General features: G+C 37.1%; 1 protein-coding gene across 1 annotated transcript; it reads right to left on the bottom strand.

Moving 5' to 3' along the window:
* Nucleotides 1–1,953: 1,953 nt before the first annotated feature.
* LOC121381176 (very-long-chain 3-oxoacyl-CoA reductase-like) lies at nt 1,954–19,733 on the bottom strand. Its single transcript, XM_041510352.1, has 10 exons — nt 19,479–19,733; nt 18,592–18,638; nt 15,519–15,594; nt 14,203–14,313; nt 13,092–13,156; nt 11,294–11,338; nt 9,479–9,595; nt 8,733–8,798; nt 4,934–5,083; nt 1,954–3,289 (listed from the first exon to the last, which is right to left on the bottom strand). The coding sequence occupies exons 1-10, from the start codon at nt 19,660–19,662 to the stop codon at nt 3,182–3,184; spliced, it is 969 nt and encodes a 322-aa protein (XP_041366286.1). The 5' UTR covers nt 19,663–19,733; the 3' UTR covers nt 1,954–3,181.
* Nucleotides 19,734–19,969: the final 236 nt, after the last annotated feature.

Below are 19,969 nucleotides of genomic sequence, written 5' to 3'. Positions count from 1 at the left end.
GAGTAAACTCAAACGAGATTTATGTGTTGGGAAGATGCGTACCCGGACCACCAACACATACTGACACTTTAACAAATGAAAAACGCGTAATTTTAGAGTTAATAAAAAAAACATGATTATTCAAGCCATTTTGTTTCGTTTTTGTGACGTCCGGTGGTACATTTTGGGGCGAAGTGACGTCAGCTCCGTCCATCTGCTCTATGCACAGTGTAAACAAACGCTCTAATTTACGACAAGGCGCATCGCTTTCATCAACCTGACTTGTAAAACAACATAAATGATTTGATAGTATAATAAACTATTTAACTAAATATATTTCAATTTCGTTCTATTGATGCAAATTATAGTATTTTTCTTCTTTTTTTTAAATCCAAAGGAAAAAATGCATATTATTAAGCCTATTGGTATGCTACGTTCGAGCAAAAACGACCACTCACGATACCCAAGTGATAATTTTCTTTTCTTTGGGACTACGTAATTGGTCAGTTTTGTGATTATAGATGGAAGTCTACTTAATCAAGTGTTTTACAGAATTACTTATAGTAATAAAGCAAGACGGCTGATCGATTACGATTAGAGGGATGTCTGTGCGGTTAACACACAATACCCTGTGATCTTAATAAAAGAGGCACGTCTTTTTAGTGTGTCTAGACAGTGTCTGGGGACCGTCTAAATATACACCTGCTAATCAGGAACCACAAGTACAGGCCACGGAAAGAAAAAACCAATTAACTAAGAAAACACTCGATTATTATTTCAGTACGTGGGTTAATTTATGTACAAACCATAATACAGTTATTTTAACACTTTGACAATGGTGGTTTATTTTGTATTAAAAGTAATATATAATTGTTGCTGGCTTACTGGGATGACTATTATTACAGAATATTGCGATGCATCCGCAAAAATCAGGTATGTTTTGTTTCTTCAGTTCGAAGACTAATTCCTGACGTGACACGTTAGGTATTACGTAACCACCAGCTCGCCAGAGGGCGTATTCACTGGAATGATACAAAATGGCTGCGCAGTCACATTTAACCGTTTTATTAATTAATTATACTATTATACTTGTTGATATTAAGCAATAATGTGCATTATATATCATTGAATATGCATACCAGGTCAAATGCCTTGATTGTCCCTTCCTTTAAAGAAAACTATTAAATTTTATAAAATGATACATACTGTGTAAAATAATGGGGGGGGGGGGGGGGGGGTCCAACCCCACTCAATTATTTTAATTAAATTACTTTAAAAATAGCACCCCCCAAAAAATACCAGTAAGAAAAACATTACCATGCATTGTGATGAACACAGTTATTATTATAAACCAATTTTCATTGGTCCAGGTCTTACAGGTATGTCTTGCCTATTCAATTTGTCAAGGTGGGACAACATGCATCAGTGGTTGTCATGATTACTCAGTAACAGAGCAGTACTTTGGATGGGGTAGGGTGGCAGTGTCATCGAAAAAGGAAGGGGGGGGGGGGGCAGTGAGTGGAATGTGGCATATGTCAGTTGTTACCATGTTATCTCCCCAACAACAGCTCTGCTTCATTACATAAAAATGCTTACTTAGCAAATTACATGACATGAGATCAAATCTGCATCACTTTAGCATGGCTCCAACATAATTTGTCAACAACAATTGAAAAAAAATTCTGTAGCAGGCAAGATGCCATCTACAGCATTTTTGAGCCTGCTTACAGCAATTTTAACCCTGTATCTTTTGCAATAAATAAACATAACAAAAATTATCCCCTCAACATACATTCACTATTTTTTATTCAAATGGCAAAACCCCCACCCAACTGCCATCAGTAATGTCTGATCTATGGCAATTCATATCGCAGCTACTGCAATTACTGTCAATAATTTTGAGCCCTGCTTTAACAACATGTACAAGTATTAAACAATGAAAAGTGACCGTAGAGAAAAATCGGGAAAGCTGCGTAGGTTCATGAAAAGTAGTTCTTTATTGTTAACTTTGCATCACCAAACAGGAACCATTTTTCAAATGGGACTGAAATAACAAATTCCAGAGGATTTTATCAATGAGTATTCTCTTTGCTGATAATGATAATGAACAAGTACTTTGGTTGATTATGTCGTTAATATTATGATCAGTGGTCCCTTCCATTGACAGTTACATACAGTTTCAGTTGATTATTACAGTCACTCTTCCCCAAAACATCAAACACAAGTAAAAAGAGAGCATTAAATGGCCAACAGAAAAGGAAAAAAAATCCAGCGAAAAAAGAAATCTTTCAGATTGTTGTCATGCTGCATGTAACTTTCTAACCTCACCTGCTTCCAAAGTGGCATATATCACTCACTGTCAACAACACAGGAGTTACACATAAACATACAATCCTGGATTGATTCACAACTAGCACTACAATTAAGTCTCAAAATATGTGACAAGTGCTTAGTCTTATATTAAAAAAAAAAACCCACACAAGGATCGTATTATCTTAGCAATCTGATGAGAATCAAACAATAGAAACTGTTTTTACTTCAAGGTCAACTACAAATCTGTACTGTGTCATATTAGAATAAGGCATAAATGTTACTTACACTGATGTTGAAAGCAAAATTTGAAAAATACCTAGCTTTTCTATGCTACACAATTGCAGAAAAAACTAAAATCATTATAATCTTGAATTAATATATTATTATCTTAAACAAGTCGTAAAAGTTACAGATCCTAGTTTCAACCCATGATAATTGACACTAAGTTTGGTAAATCTACAAACTTGTGACACATGGATAGTTTACAAAAGAGTGAAATGAGAGTCTGTGATGCTGAAATGGGTAATACCCTCTCAAAATAGTCTAAAACATGTTCTATAACGGTTACTTTTTAGAATTATGAAAAATGTATTTTTTGGTGTGTTACAAACACAAGGATGTCCAGCCACACAGAAGATGTACAAAAATGGTTACTTGATACGATAAAATGTAAGTAACTTCTATTGAAAATTGTCAAAAAGGACTCTAATAATGAAAAAAGTGTTGTAGTGTTTAAAAACTAGGGTCTGTCACTTTAATCATTCAGTCTCTTTGCAGTGGGAAGATATAAAATGTGATCAGAATTCTTTATTTTCGGTGGTACCAACAACTGAACAATGGTAATAACAAAAGTCATATATTTCAACTTGTGATCTTCTATATGGAAATCTCAATTTCCCTTGTTCTTCCTGGCAATCCTTTTAAGTGCTGCCTTCCGAATTCGTAGAAAAAGAAAATGAGCTGCCTTCATTGACACGACCCAACTCACCACATAGCTCTGAAAAATACAAAAACATGTCAGCTCAATATCTTGAGGCATTGTGAACAAACATGAGAAAAACCCATTTTTGTATCTCCCAACTTGAAGGCTTATAACTCTGCCAGTAAGGTACATGATACACCCATCAGGAGTTGGATGGAAAATTATAATATTAATGAATATGTTACGGGTATGATTCAATTGTAATTATGTGAAATGTTTGCAATGTAATAGTATGCGACATACCACTATCCCAAGTTATTCCTACATGTGAGGTTTGATGGTCCTGTATGCAAGATATGGTCAGGACAAGGATTTACTGTTATGTGCAGTACACTGTGAAAAGTAGGTCACAGTGACCTAGTAACAGTACCCGACACTCCAAGTTATTCCTACATGTGAGGTTTGATGGTCCTGATATTGTCCGGACAAGAAAAGGTTAACAGACGTATGTACGGACAACGCCACACCAGAATACTACCCATCATAGATGGGCATATAATAATAGGTAAATCACAATGAAAGTCAAACTTGATCTGTAACAGAACTTGATAAAGCTATATACATTGTGCAAAAATCATCCGGAAAACTTAAGTGGGACAGACAGATGGATGGACAGACCTTTAATACATTTAATGATTAAAATATGTAGAAAATTATTAACTTTTTAAAAGAATAATGCATATTTTAAAATGAATAAACAAGATAGAAGACACATAAAGTAGAGTTGTTGTGTGCAGACTAACAAGAAGGAAGGAACCATTTTAATTACGGTTATATGGCGTCGGACATATGGTTAAGGATTACACAGATATAGAAACCCGCTGTCACCACTTCATGGGCTACTCTTTTCAATTAGCAGCAAGGGATCTTTTATATGCACCATCCCATACACAGGAGTGCAGACAATTCAGGGACAAATCCAGGCAATATCAAAAGGGCACCTTTCTAGATTCTGCCACAAAAATATCGGGTGTGCATATTAGTGCTGACTGAATCTGATAGTTCAATTCACTGTAGAAGATGGGATAATGATAAAAAATAAATTGTTGCTGAATTTTTATTTTCAAAAGAAAGGAAGGAAATGTTTTATTTAAAGATGCACTTAACACATTTTAATTACGGTTATATGGAGTCGGACATATGGTTAAGGACCACACAGATATTGAGGGAGGAAACCCGCTGTCGCCACTTAATGGGCTACTCTTTTCGATTAGCAGCAAGGGATCTTTTAAATGCACCATCCCATAGACAGGATAGCACATACCACAACCTTTGATGTACCAGTCGTGGTGCACTGGCTGGAGCGAGAAATAGCCCAATCCCACTGATGGGGATCGATCCCAAACCTACCGCGCATCAAGCGAGCGCTTTACCACTGGGCTAAGTTTCGCCCCCTATTTTCAAAAGAAAAACAAAGATAAAAAATATAACTATTTATTTAGTACTTAAAAATTAGTGAAACCCAGAGGAAAAAACAAGAATGGATGGATGGATGATCGAAAGAGAGAGAGAGAGAAAGAGTGAGAGAGAGAGAGAGAGAGTGAGTGAGTGAGTGAGTGAGAGAGAGAGAGAGAGAGAGAGAGTGAGAGTGAGAGTGAGAGTGAGAGAAAGAGAAACGAGAGAGAGAGAGAGATGAAGAGAAACAGAGACTGACATTACCTGTACTGCATGTATCCAGTAGCCATTTGTTGACGTGGACAGTCCTAGAGTGGCGAGTGCAGAACTCACGAATGTATTGGGAGATGGTGTTATTAAATTTGTCTTTCGAATTCCACTCAGTTTTGTTGCAACAAAGTTAGGTCGAACAACCTATAAAATAAAAAAAGTGTTTCAATACAAAACCAGCATTATGAGAGTACTGCTAAAGCAATACATGTCCCCTACCGAACTCAAATGTGTTTCTATCTCCTAAATTCTAGGGCCATACTTCTGTGAAAAGTGGGTAAATCACCATAAAAGTTGAACTTGATCAGCAACAGTACATGATAAAGATATATACAAAATTAATTTCATATCAATATCTTCAGGCATTACAAAACAAAAGTCTGGAATTTTTTTATATCTCCTAAGTTCAAGGGCCATAACTCCATCAAAAATGAGTAAATCGCCATAAAAGTCAAACTTGATCTGTAACAGTACATGGTAAAGCTATACACAAAACTTCACATCAATATCTGAAGGCTTTCTAAAAAATTCATCCGGAAAACTATGTGTGGAACAGACGAACAGACAGACAGGATGGAGATGAAACCTATAGTCCCCTCCGGTTGGACAGGTAGGGGACTAATAATACGATAATATTCAGTGTGTAATCTGACCAGAAAATATTTTCTTTAGCCGAGACAATACAGCAAAATACATTCTCAAACTATTTAATTTATAAAATAACTTTCAGTTGAATACTGTATTAAACAGACATTGTTTAAGCTGTCACGTTGCCAAATTGCCAAATATGACTTATTAATTTTAATGTTAAATTTTGCAATCTGTTTCACTGAAATGTTGCTATATTACTAGTTCTCGAAAACCATCCTAACTCAAAAACCATACTATTTTAAATTGTGGCATTTCAAAATAAAAGCACGCAATATCGACCATTGATGTAACAACAAGATTGTTTAAGGAGCCCTTTTTGAACATATAATAAAATAAATATTTGAACAAAAAAGATAACAATTATTTATGTGCACAATACAATGTAACATTACAGTTACACTGCATTCTTACACCATACTGAATACCACTTCAATATATATATACTCTTCAAAAAAAGAAACGCAAAAGGGTACAAATGGGTTATAACTCCGATTTTATGTTTCCTACCGGTTCATGCTTTGTGAATATAAGGTCATTGCATGTCCCAAACACATTCCCACGGTTACATTCGATAAAACGCAGCTACTGTACAATAAAGTTCCAAAATGTGAATATTCGCAAAAACGCAGCCACGTGCAAACCATGTCACCACTGCACGTGCGTTGTCTGCACGTGCAACATGAACACCGACAGTATAAAAGTGCAGGGTGTTCGCTTGCCTGGTCTCTGTATCTGGCTGACAGTTGACAATCCAGGACATGCCACGTCTCAGTGAACCGCAGAGAAACAATGCCATCGGCCGACTAGACACAGGCGAATCCAGAACGGCCGTTGCCAGGGCATTCCATGTGTCCCCAAGCACCATCTCCAGACTGTGGGACCGTTACCAGCAACATGGATCAACACGTGACCTCCCTAGATCCGGTCGACCACGGGTCACTACCCCCGGGCAGGACCGCTACATCCGGGTACGCTACCTTCGGGAACGATTGACTACTGCCACCTCCACAGCCGCAGCAATACCAGGTTTGCGCAGGATATCCGACCAGACCGTACGGAACCGCCTACGTGAGGTAGGAATTCGTGCCAGACATCCAGTTCGAGGTGTCATCTTAACAACACAACACCGTCGACTCCGACTGCAGTGGTGCCAGATTCATCGACAATGGCCTCAACTGCGATGGAGACAGGTGTGGTTCAGTGACGAGTCCCGATTTCTGCTCCGACGTCATGATGGAAGATGTTGCGTGAATAGGCGTCGTGGTGAACGTTATGCGGCAAACTGCGTGCAGGAAGTGGACAGATTCGGCGGGGGTAGTGTCATGGTGTGGGCAGCCATCTCACACACTGGCAGAACTGACCTGGTCCACGTGCAGGGCAACCTGAATGCACAGGGCTACATTGACCAGATCCTCCGGCCACACATCGTTCCAGTTATGGCCAACGCCAACGCAGTGTTCCAACATGACAACGCCAGGCCTCACACAGCACGTCTCACAAACGGCTTTCCTACAGAACAACAACATTAATGTCCTTCCTTGGCCATCGATATCACCTGATTTGAACCCAATTGAGCATCTATGGGACGAGTTGGACCGACGCCTCCGACAGCGACAACCACAGCCCCAGACCCTGCCCGAGCTGGCAGCAGCCTTGCAGGCCGAGTGGGCCACCATCCCCCGGGACGTCATCCGTACTCTGGTTGCTTCAATGGGCAGGCGGTGCCAGGCAGTTGTCAACACACGCGGAGGCCACACCCGGTATTGACTCCAGATGACCTTGACCTTGGTGGTGTGTCCTATCACTTACTCACAATGGACTAGAGTGAATTGTGAACAATCCTGCAACATTTGGTAATTATCGGACTCACCATTCAATAATTAAATCAATTCTCCAAATGTTACGACAATGTGGTTTTGCGTTTCTTCTTTTGAAGAGTATATATATGTATGTATATATATGTATGTATATATATCTAATGTATGTGAAAAATAGATAATGTAATTTCTAAACAAGACTTCTAAGCAATAAATAATGGATCCCCACTCAAGTCTACTGATAGACTAGTCTGATTAATTTAGTTTAAAAACATGTGATTCACTTAGATAAGAATATAGTACGTTTTTTGAGAGATGGTAGAAAAAAGAAAAAAGAAAGAAATGTTTTATTTAAGGACGCCCTCAACACATTTTATTTACGGCTATATGGCGTCAGAAATATGGTTAAGGACCACACAGTATTTTAGAGGAAACCCGCTGTCGCCACTACATGGGCTACTCTTTCCGATTAGCAGCAAGGGATCTTTTATTTGCACTTCCCACAGGCAGGATAGCACAAACAATGGCCTTTGTTGAATGGTAGAAAAACAGACAGATGTTTACTACCAGCTGGAACATTTCTTCAAACAAAGACAACAAGAGAGTATGTGGTAAATGTTATATACAGTGTAACTCCTCTAAACTGGACACCCTTGGAACCAAGTACATAGTCCGGTTTTCAGAGGTATCCGGTTTAGAGAGATTTTCTTCTTCACAGATATTTAAAAACGGATCAAGTGAAACGTCTAGTTTTGAGGGAATTCCGGTTTGATTTTAAGGGGTTGCACTGTATACATTTTATTACTAAGTGAAAAAAGCAAACATTACTGTTGATTACAAGTTAGGGTGACATTTCCTGTTAGTTGTACTGTTTTCGAGTAAACAAGGATAACGTTAATTCCTGATGGGGTATGAAGGGATGGTAGGTCTTGTAATTATTATAAGTGTGTGTTATTAACTGAAAATTATTGGATTATGACGTACAAGTTAACTTGAAAATGACTGCTCCACTGCACGAAAGTTACTGCAAAGCACAATGGCTGTAAATAAGTTTCAGTTGAAAAAGATGTTTAAATGTATTTTAATGTAAGAAATAGAATATTATATTTGTGTTTGTTGAATACAATTTATCCTACAACTTGTTTAAAAATCTATCTTAACTCGCTTTTGCTCATTATTCATTTTAAAACAACTTGTCCGATAAACAGTTTCTAACATCCACTCATGTAGTGTTCTCTCTTTACTCCTGACTGCACTTGACACAATGTGATTAATTCTGGGACAGGCCCAACTACACTGAAGATAAGTCACTGATCATGTAATACCTGTACAGTTACTCCTTTCCCATGCACCTCCTCATGCAAACTTTTAGAAAGGTAATCCACATATATCTGCAATACAAAGAAATACTAATAGATGTTATATGCAATATAGATAATCCACGTAAATCTGCAATATGAAGTAATCCTCACTAACACAATGCAATACAGATAATCCACATACATGTGCAATATTTAGAGAATAACTAACTTGCTAAGAAGAATTACAAATGATCTAACTCAAGTGATCAAATGTTGTAAACCCGAGCCTTAAGACAGTAACTTGTTATTCCCTATTTATCATCCACTATAGGCTTTTGTAGGAGACTTCACTGGCATTATAATTTGCGGTATCTCCTGCGATATTCTCCTAGGAGACATCGCTTCTTTTGTTATGTCACTGTATGTTTCAGAGCTAAACCTATCATTTGTGAAGTCACGCTACTGTCGTTCTGCTAGTTAACGAGTCTACCACTGCCAAATTCAACCCACATTACTGATGTTGTTTACAATTGTTGCAAATGAAAAGAATGATAATGGAGGATAAAAAGAATACCCCCGTGTCTTGTAATATCACAATTTATTACCACTCGATAAAAGTATAAAAATCCTCGGCAAGCCTTGAATTTTATACACTTATCAACTCGTGCTGATAAATTATTATATCACAAGACACTCGGGGATTATCCTCTATGTATTCCATTACAAATTAACCATGTGATAGGTACCCTTTACAAGGAAAGCTGTATTACCTTCGTAGCTGAGTAAATGTTGAACAGTGGCAGAGGTTGTTCGGCAGCTCCGGATGCTATGTTAATCACATAGCCTCGTCTTCGCTGAACCATGTCTGGCAGAATAAGACTGGTCATCTGATTAACAAACACAGAAAAAAAGGAATGTTTAAAGCTGCAATCTCTCCTCTCCATCCTACATGTATAGCATTACTAATGCAACACAGTGTAGTCAGGGGAGATAACCACCATATTATTTTCAATCTCAAGTGGTACTTGAACACTACCCGTTTATCAGTTCCAGCTTAGCGTTAAATAAACTTGTATATTTTTCTCACTCGTTTTGTCAACTGCTTTTATGCACCACAGATGTTTCTTCTTCTTAATTTTTAATCCATTGCCAGGTCCGGTGCAGATACAAGTTGTTTCAAGAAGAGGGAGCAACTTAAAAAACATGGGACACCTACAGGACTACACAAATACATTATGCATATGGTAATCTTCCCATAAATTATTTAATTATCTAGCCATTCAAAATACTACATCTCTCCTAGAAAAAACCAGGAATGTATTTCTTCATTAAACTTTAGATTAAGTTAGTTGAGAGTGGATGCACACCTCATGCCCCAGTCCTTTGCATCTACACTTGATTGATGGTATTTACAAAGCAACCCATCTGGGCCTGTGCTTATAAACGTTTTAGAGTCCAGACTCAATCTCTAAATTAGTAATTTAACTATAATACCAGTAATCAAAATTTGACCAAATATTTATTTTTAAATGTAACCCAATTTTCTTTTTTTATGTTATGTTTGGGATTTTGTAATTAAGGCACATATTGCTTAGGTAAAATTGGCCACATAATTATCCTTCCCCCTTCCCCCACACCCCTCCCATCCCGGAACCGGTCCCTGGCGATGTCAGGTCGGATCCGAAATGGGCGTGCATGAACCTATTTCTGAATATGGGCATGTAAAAAGAGTTCCCATACCATAACGACGTCACACGCATACAATTTGTATGGCGTTGTCATGACATTAGCGTCCCAGACTCTAGACTGTAAAAGTTTTACAAGCACCAGGCCTGATATAACATTCTCCATGAATTTTGAATATTCATTAGGTCAACTCTAAAAAAAAAGCACATTAATTAATTCATCATGTTGCGTTGGATGCTCTGAAACCCACTACATCTTCTAGTAGCATCAAAGGTTCTTATATATGAATTTTCCCATACAGGGCAGGACATACCACACTCTTTAATATTCCAGTGATGGGACACTGGTTGGGATGGGAATAAAGCCAATCAATGAACGAGTCCACCGTGGGAATTCGATCCACCAAGCACCTCAGGTGCACACTCTACTAACTGATTTAATATTCCAGTGATGGGACACTGGTTGGGGTGGGAATAAAACCAATCAATGAACGAGTCCACTGTGGGAATTCGATCCACCAAGCACCTCAGGTGCACACTCTACTAACTCAGTTAGATCCTGTCCCAAACTCTAAACAAAACAATAAACTGTGAGAGTTAAAATGTGCTTTTGTTTAACAACACCACTAGAGCACATTGATTTATTAATCATCAGCTACTGGATGTAAAATATTTTGTAATTTTGATACATAGTCTTAGAGAGGAAACCTGCTACATTGTTTTCGTTAATAGCAATGGATATTTTATATGCAGCATCCCACATACAGCCTTTGATGTACCAGTCGTGGTGCACTGGCTGGAATGAGAAATAGCACTGTCGGGGATCATATCAAGCAAGGTCTTCACCACTGGGCTACATCCCACCCCTACCCTGTGGCAGATGTTCGTCCCTGTACGTACCATTGTAACTGATGACATATTCACATGGATCATGTTTTGTAGAATCTGAAACACACAAATACAAAGTACTTTAATAAAGGAAAGGAATGTTTGTTTAACGATACCTCAAGACATTTTAAACTATGGTTATTTGGTATCTAAAATATGATTATTTGGACAAAGAGAACAGTTAATGCAATAAAAATTTTTTTACTTAAAACATAGGAAGGAAAGAAGAAATGTTGATTTTTTAATGAGGCACACATTTGTATGTACATTTATACAGCACTGGAAATATGGTTAAGGACCACAAAGATAACGAGAGGAAACCTGCCATTTCAGAGGCAATTGGTTTCTATTAGCATAAAAGGGATCTTTCATATTTACTGACAGGATAGTACATACCATGGCCATTGTTACACCAGTCATGAAGCAGTGGCTGGAATGATATACAGCCCAATGGGCTGGCCCACCGATGGGGATTAACAACACATCATGTATGTGCTTTAATACAAGACTACATCCCGCCCCTCATACAATATGGGTGTACTTTGTGGAAACCAAACTGAAAAATGATTTCAGGCAAGATGATCACTAGAGGTTCATTAGAACAATAGGAGGAGGAAGACAGATGTTATCAAGATGATCACTAGAGGTTCATTAGAACAATAGGAGGAAGAAGACAGATGTTATCAAATGTGACAACTGTTGCCACAACCAACACCTACTTCCCATGCTTACAACAGGGATCGAATTTAATGATGGCCATGCTGCAAATTGCCCTAGTCATATATGCTCGAAGGTCCTGAAAATTAAACAGAATCTAACGGCCAAACTGGCCATGCCTTATTTTTCACCTTAGTAATTGATCATCATTCACAAACTTCAGGGCTTCTAGAATTTTTATAAAATCCACTAGCCATGGGATCGGTGATTTTAAAAATTGACTAGCCACGATTAAAAATTCACTAGCCCTACTTTACTTTAAGTTAATACAGTCTTACTAAATAATAGTAATAATCAGATATGTCACCTAAAGAAGGAGATAGAGCTTAAAAACACTAACATTGGGGGGTTGGGGTGGGGGCATGATATTCATATGTACAAAATAAGACTTAAATGCAACATTGACAAAAAAAAAATCACTAGCTGTCGGGCATGGCAATATTAATTATTTACTAGCCCAACATTAAATACCACTAGCCATGGGAGTGGGACTACCATAATTTAGAAGCCCTACGTTTGTGACAAACGCGACTCCCCAAACATTGTTTTATTACAAAAACATAAAACTGTTAACTCTTATTTATTTTTCAATGGGTGCTGTTGTGTTGTATTAATACTTGTTGAAAGTTGCCTTGTTGCCCTGCCTTTTGGTCATAATGCCCTAAAAAAATCCATCGATCGTGGCCAAATTACCGTGCCTTCTTATTTGCCAAATTTGTTAGTTATACACAACACTGCACTCAGTAGATATAGTTGCCTTCTTTTCTCAGACAGCCTTCTACTTTCAAAAAGGAGGTGAAAGAATTTGTTGTTTTGAACAGAGAAAATATTAATTAAATTGAAAGACAAAGAAATATTTACTACAAAGCTGCGTTATTGACAATGATCAATCCTAAATGTAATATAAATGTTAATAAATATTACTTATTAAACATCTGTTTTTAAAAAGGAAAAAAGATGATGCATGGAGTAGCTATATCAAATATATTAGTAAAAGTGAAAAATAATGTGTATAATTCATGTACCCGCCATTAAACGCCCAAGTACTAATTTGTTGGAATATCTCGAAGCTCTGAGGCTACGTAACGAGTACCTGATCTCTGTCTGGAAGCTCCACGAAGTACTCTGGATACGGGAGAGCCATGCCGACATTATTCACTGGAATAAAACAGACATATATAACTGTTAGCAAGGAAAGGAATGTAGATTTCAGATGTTATTCACTGTAATAAAACAGACATATATAACTGTTAGCAAGGAAAGGAATGTAGATTTCAGATGTTATTCACTGTAATAAAACAAACATATATTACTGTTAGAAAGGAAAGGAATGTAAATTTCGGATGTTATTCGCTGTAATAAAACAAACATATATTACTGTTAGAAAGCAAAGGAATGTAAATTACTTACTTAATAAAACAACTTGTATTATTGTTTAAAAAAAAAGGAATATAAATTTGAGATGTTAGTCACTGTAATAAAACTGGTATTATTGACAAGGAAGAAATGTAAATTATGTTAATGTTTGCTTTGTTTAACACCACCACTAGAGCACATTGATTTATTAATCATCAGCTAGTGGATGTCAAACATTTGAAAATTTTGACAAAAAGGCTACTTTTAGTGAGGAAACCCACAAAAATTTTCCATTAATAACAAGGGATCTTTTATATGCACTATCTAACAAACAGGATAGCACATACCACGACCTTCCAGTCATAGTGAACTGGCTAGGAAAAGAAATGTAAAGTTTGTTATTCACTGTAATAAACAAACTACTGTTAAAAAAGAAAGGAATGTAAATTTGAGATGTTATACACTGTAACAAAACATATCATTGTTAGAAAGGAAAGGAATGTAAATTTGAAACAGTGCAACATATTTTATGTGCACCATCATTCTGCGTGTGTGTTGGTTATGCACATTTAAATCTATACAAAGTGCCAGTTGGTTATGTGGTCAACAACTACATGATCTAAATGTCACTTTATTGGTCCAGACAAGGACTTCCTTTAATGTGCAGTAATGAGTGAAAGTAGGTCACAGTGACCTAGTTATGGTACACATCAGACAGGCATATAAAAAAAAGGAGGTAAGCGTAAAAACAATGTAGAGCTAAACAAAAAAAGCTGACAAAAGCACTAGAAAATGAACACCTATATCTCACTTGCTGTTGCAAAATTAAGCGTAAACAACCAACTTACCCAGAGTGCCAATTTCAAGACCTTTTATTGCATCTCTGATCTTGTCATAGATCTTGCTACAATCCGTGAAGTCTGCGGCAATGGTGCACGTCTGAACTTGGTACTTAGTTTCTGAAATAAAAACATATATTTGGATTACTGTATTACCATGATCTGCATAATATACAGTTTAGACAAAACAAAAGAGAGAAACTTAGCAAGACCAAGCCTAATTTGTTCATAACACTCTATAATCCTCAGGGCTATCTCTGCCACTCGCCAATTGCGAATTTCAGGAACAATTGGCAAATTTTATTTTAATTCGGCTAAAACATTTCATGTAATAATTGGTATTCTGTTGAATAGTAACAGTGGATTTTGCATATTTAAAGATAACATGGCAAATTGTTTTGCTAACCCAGAGCTAGCCCTGAATCTTGTTTTTAGCATCATACCATGACATTGATAATTTTCAACTTCAACAATAACAAATATTTCAGTCACCACTAATACCCACACTACAGGAAGAAACCAGACAGTACCCCCTTTCTATAATTTTCTGGTTATATATGCATGTGGTGATGGGTTTCTTCCTGTGGTGTGAGTATTAGAGGTTACGATGTGAAATATTTATCGGCAAACTCGAAAATGATCAATGTAAAGGTATTTAGCATCAAACATAGGGTGGTGGTTGTATCAAAGCAGAAAGTTTGCCTACACAGTGGTAGGCAGCAATTCCGTGTTTTTGCTATACAGTTATGTCTGATGGCAGACAGCAATCACAACTGTCCAAATGTCCATCTAACTCTTGAATGGCAAATAGATAGATAGAATAGAATAGAACAGATGTTTAACGACACCCCAGCACAAAAGTACACCAGCTGTTGGGTGTCTTGAATGGCAGAGTACTCGGGCTAGTATACAGGCAGCTTGTGAGACAATATACATGTAACCAACTGGTGATTAGTGACTTTTGTTGGTCATTGTGAATGTGTGTGATTTTTTCAAAATAATATGCAACTAATTTAAAAAACAAAACATATTTGTGTGGTGTTGTGATGCATACAGCCAGTTGCCAAGACTATATACATACAGTGAAACCCCTCTAAACCGGACAGCCTTGCGATGACAGAAAAAGTCTCGTTTTGAGGGGTATCTGGTTTAGAAAGGTTCTTTTCTGTATTTATATATGAAAAGGGACTGCAAAAAATGTCCGGTTAAAAGGAAATCCAATTTACAAAGGGTCCGGTTTTGGAAGCTTTCACTGCACAATGGACTATAACCACACCGTTATACAAACAAACAAACATAGGCCATATTTTAAGTTCAGCACTCACCAATTTCTTTAGCCAGCTCATCCAGCTTGCTCTGGGTTCGACTGATAAGCACAACATTGACACCTTTCTTGGCAATCTGAAAAACCCCCACAAAATCCTACATGTATTAATCTTAACACAAACTTAAAGGGAGAGTAAACTGAAACTAGAGCCGTATGTATTGGAAAGTTGCCTACCTGGCCCACCAACCCATACTGACACTTTAATAAATGAAAAATTTGTAATTTTAGAGTTAATAAAAAAACGTGCTTATTCCTACTAACTGGAAGAAGCCATTTTCCTTTCTTTTTGAGGCTTCTGGTACTGTAGCTTGGGGCAAAGTGACGTCAGCTCCGACCAACTCCTTTATGCACAGTGCAAACAAAAGCAGTAATTTACGACAAGGCCCTTCTCTTTGATCAATCTAACTTGTAAAACAACAAAAATGACATGATAATATAATAAACCATTTAACTAAATATATCTCAAGTCGCATTAATGGAACGAAATGGGGTTATAGTTTTTCTGTGAAATAATCCAAAGAAAAAATGTACGCTGTTAGGCCTATTGGAGCAAAAACAACAACCCACGATACCCAAGTGATAATTGTCTTTTCTTTGGGACTACGTAATTGGTCAGTTCTGTGATTTTAGATGGGAAAGTCTACTTAATCAATAGTTTTACAGAACTATTTACAGTAATAAACCATGTCCATTGCCATTTTAGGGGCAACAGGTAATATCATACAATACTGGTATGTATTTTTGTGTCTAGACAGCAGTAATTAATTGGCTGGTCTGGTTACCTATCAAAAACACACCTGCCAATCAGGAATCACAGGTAGAGGCAACTAACAGAATAGACCAATTAACTAAGAAAACACTCTGTATATCATTTCAGTACATAGGTTAATGCATGAACAAAACATGGTATAATTATTTCGACTTGTTGTGTAGCCACTTTGACAATGGTGGTTTATTTTGTATTGAAAAATAATATATACTTATTGCTGGCTTACTGGGATGTATATTATTACACAACATTGCAATGCATGCCAATTTTATCATCCCACAAAAACCAGGTTGATTTGTTTCTCTAGTTCTAAGACTCATTAAGTATTACGTAACCACAAGCTTGCCAGGGGCGTATTCACCGGAATGGAACAAAATGGCTACACCTGTTATATATAATAGCCGTCACATTTAACCGTTTTATTAATTAAATATAAGAATATACTTATTCAGGGTTTCAGCCAAAGGGTAAAATGTGTATGGCGTAATACCCAAAAATGTTTGCAGACTTGTTTTTTAAGTTAACCTTTTGACAAAATTAATTACTCTTATCATTACTGTATGATTTTCTTAATCCTAACCCTAAACATAACCCATTTTTCTTTCTGGGGGAGGTCCCCCATACCCCTGGTTTACTGTGTTCGCATTCAATTCCATAGCGCCATACCCTAAAATTTCTTTCTGGCAGAAACACTGTTGTTGATTTTAAGAAATAATGTGCATTATATATTGTTGAATAAGCACACCAGTCCAAAAGTCTTGCTTAAGCATTCCTTTAAGACTTTTTTTTGAATCAGATAGGGGTCCAGGGTGTGCACTTTATGGTCGCCCGATTGCCCATGGCGAGTCAAAATAGCGTCGGGCAAGTAAAAAATTCTGCATATTGCAGGGTTCGAACTTAACGATCGCCCGATCACCCCTGGCGACTAAAAACACACAGTAAGGTTGCCTGCCTGGCGACTGATTTTTTAAATCAATAATTAATAAATAAATAAAAGTACAGCTATGTAACATACTTTGCACCATGAAAAAGTGTAGGTCTGCTTTTACATATAAACCTATGCCCAATATAAGAATAGGTGTAAGGTAAGTTAAGTGGCATGTAAAATTGGGCACAAATTCATGTCGACAAGATTCAGACCTGGTTATGTGTACACGTCATAGATCGTATCCACTGAACATTATATTTTCGTTTTTTTTAAAAATTATTATTATATCATTGAGATGGGGGTTGTGTCGGTTATACCAGTGCTCAACGTTTGGTGAATGCAAGCATCTTTGTTTCTTGGAAATTATATAATCCTATTATCTAATTTAATATGAAACGCTAAGCGATTTCGCAAACCTAACACGTGCATAGCTCGTGTCCTAACATGTGTGTAGCTCGTGTTCTAACTTCTAACATGTGCATAGTTCATGACCCATCACGTGCATAGTTCAAAATAAATGTTTTCTCTTATAATATGTTGCAATATTGTTGTTTTTTTAGAAAATTATTATTTGATGGCAACTCAAACACCAAACCAAACACCCATCGTCACTGCAAATGATGCCACAGACAATCATTCCAAGACTGAACCTTGGTCAAATATTCCACGTTTGATTGTGTGGATCCCGTGACAACATAATAGGCCCTAATTATAATTTAATTACAAGTTTGCAATATAACTAAAACAAATTCTGTTTCCTTCTTTTAAGTTGTTATTATTGTTTGTATGCTATGATAACATGTTTTTAAAGTCCAATTTAAGTAACGAAATTCTGTCGCGGGTCATTCAAAAGTTGTACGGGCTAGTCAAAGTATTGCTTTGAGTGGCCCGATTGGCCAGTCAAAAAAAATCCCAAGTGCATACCCTGGGGGTCATTTAACAAATTTTATGCTCTCTCTCTCTCTCTCTCTCTCTCTCTCTCTCTCTCTCTCTCTCTCTCTCTCTCTCTCTCTCTCTCTCTCTCTCTCTCTCTCTCTCTCTCTCTCTCTCTCTCTCTCTCTCTCTGTGTGTGTGTATTATAAATTTGTGTATCAAAAATGCATGTATGTGTATTACAAAACATTATATTTATGTTGGGGAGATGGGTATTAAAAATGACACATTTTACATTACAAAAGTTTTGAATGCCACTCACAACCCACCTCAAAGTCTCTCATATCAGACTGATATAAATATATACTTACAAGTTTTGCTATAAAAAGTAGCAACACATCTTAACAGGTCACCTTTCACTTGACTTGACAGTGATCAATACTAGTACTTACCTGTACATTTAAATAATACCTTGCCATGAACATGTTTTTCTTTACTAACCTGGAAAGCGTATGCTTTTCCAATACCATCTGTACATCCAGTCACCACTGAAAATAATAATAAAAATATAGATTTCTCACAAACCCACTGGATAACTATAACATGGTTCAGAGATATTTATTATCACATCCATGTGATCACCACCATGTGTGGAATATCTATTTACAAGCTTCAAATTTGGCAAATTTGATGGAAAAAGAAAAATGTTTTATTTAACAACGCACTCAACACATTTTATTTACGGTTATTTGGTGTCAGACATATGGTTAAGGACCACACATATTGAGAGAGGAAACCCGCTGTCACCACTTCATGGGCTACTCTTTTTGATTAGCAGCAAGGGATCTTTTACATGCACCATCTCACAGACAGGGTAGTACATTCCACAGCCTTTGATATACCAGTCGTGGTGCACTGGCTGGAATAAGAAATAGCCCAATGAGCCCACTGACAGGGGGTCAATCTCAAAACTGACTGCGCATCACGCTACAAATTTTATTAAGTATTTCACAGTGTTCACATAGAAAATGGTCCTTGAATGCTTAGGTGCGCCGATACTGTAATTATTGTTGCGTGAAGAATTTATAGTTTAAAACAAGATGTCAAACGTGATTATTTATAAATATATATTTCCAAATAATTATTATTAAATGAAGAAACAAAAAAAGTTAAAATAAAATAAAATTCCACGAGGTCAATTCATTTTCCAAGGAGTTTTAGCACGTCATGTACCAACATACCATAAAATTTAAGCACTTTCCAGGAACACTGTAGGGGTTCTTAAAGGAAAAAAAGAAGGTCTTTGAGCACAAAAGTTCCGACACCCCGCAAGCGCACACGCGCCTGAGACCACAACGATACTATAAATATTAAAATAATGAAATTACCAGCCCATGCACCGGCTTTCTTCAAGTCTGCTGAGAGACCAAGCGCTGGCCCAACGAAATAAGTGGCAATCCCACGTCCAACAGTCCACATAAACTTGCACAAAACATACGCGGAGGCAACTAAACCAAAAGCAGCCAACTTGCTACTGTTGTCATTGTATAAATCTGCAAGGGTCGCTGCCATCACAACTAATTCCAACAAACCTGAAAAATCACGCGTTTCTATCGTATCAAAGTACAAATTACGCAACCGGATGTTCCGGTTCCCTTTGAGGCAAATATAGCAAGAAGACTGAGTATCCGTAAAGTTTGCCCTTATAGGTTGGACTATACCAATTCAAATCCCATAGGCGACCATGTTAACGTTTGCGTTTAAAAACACTATATGCAATATATCAACCAAACTGTGACCCATAAATATCAGTACTACAACCCCTACCTCAAAGTATTAACTGCAGAAAATGGTACCTTTCATGGCTCATTTTCGGTAT

Source organism: Gigantopelta aegis, chromosome 9, assembly GCF_016097555.1.
Source record: "Gigantopelta aegis isolate Gae_Host chromosome 9, Gae_host_genome, whole genome shotgun sequence".
NCBI classification, from domain to species: domain Eukaryota; kingdom Metazoa; phylum Mollusca; class Gastropoda; order Neomphalida; family Peltospiridae; genus Gigantopelta; species Gigantopelta aegis.
The sequence above is the reverse complement of the archived record's forward strand: the minus strand, read 5'-3'. Positions and strand labels throughout refer to the sequence as shown.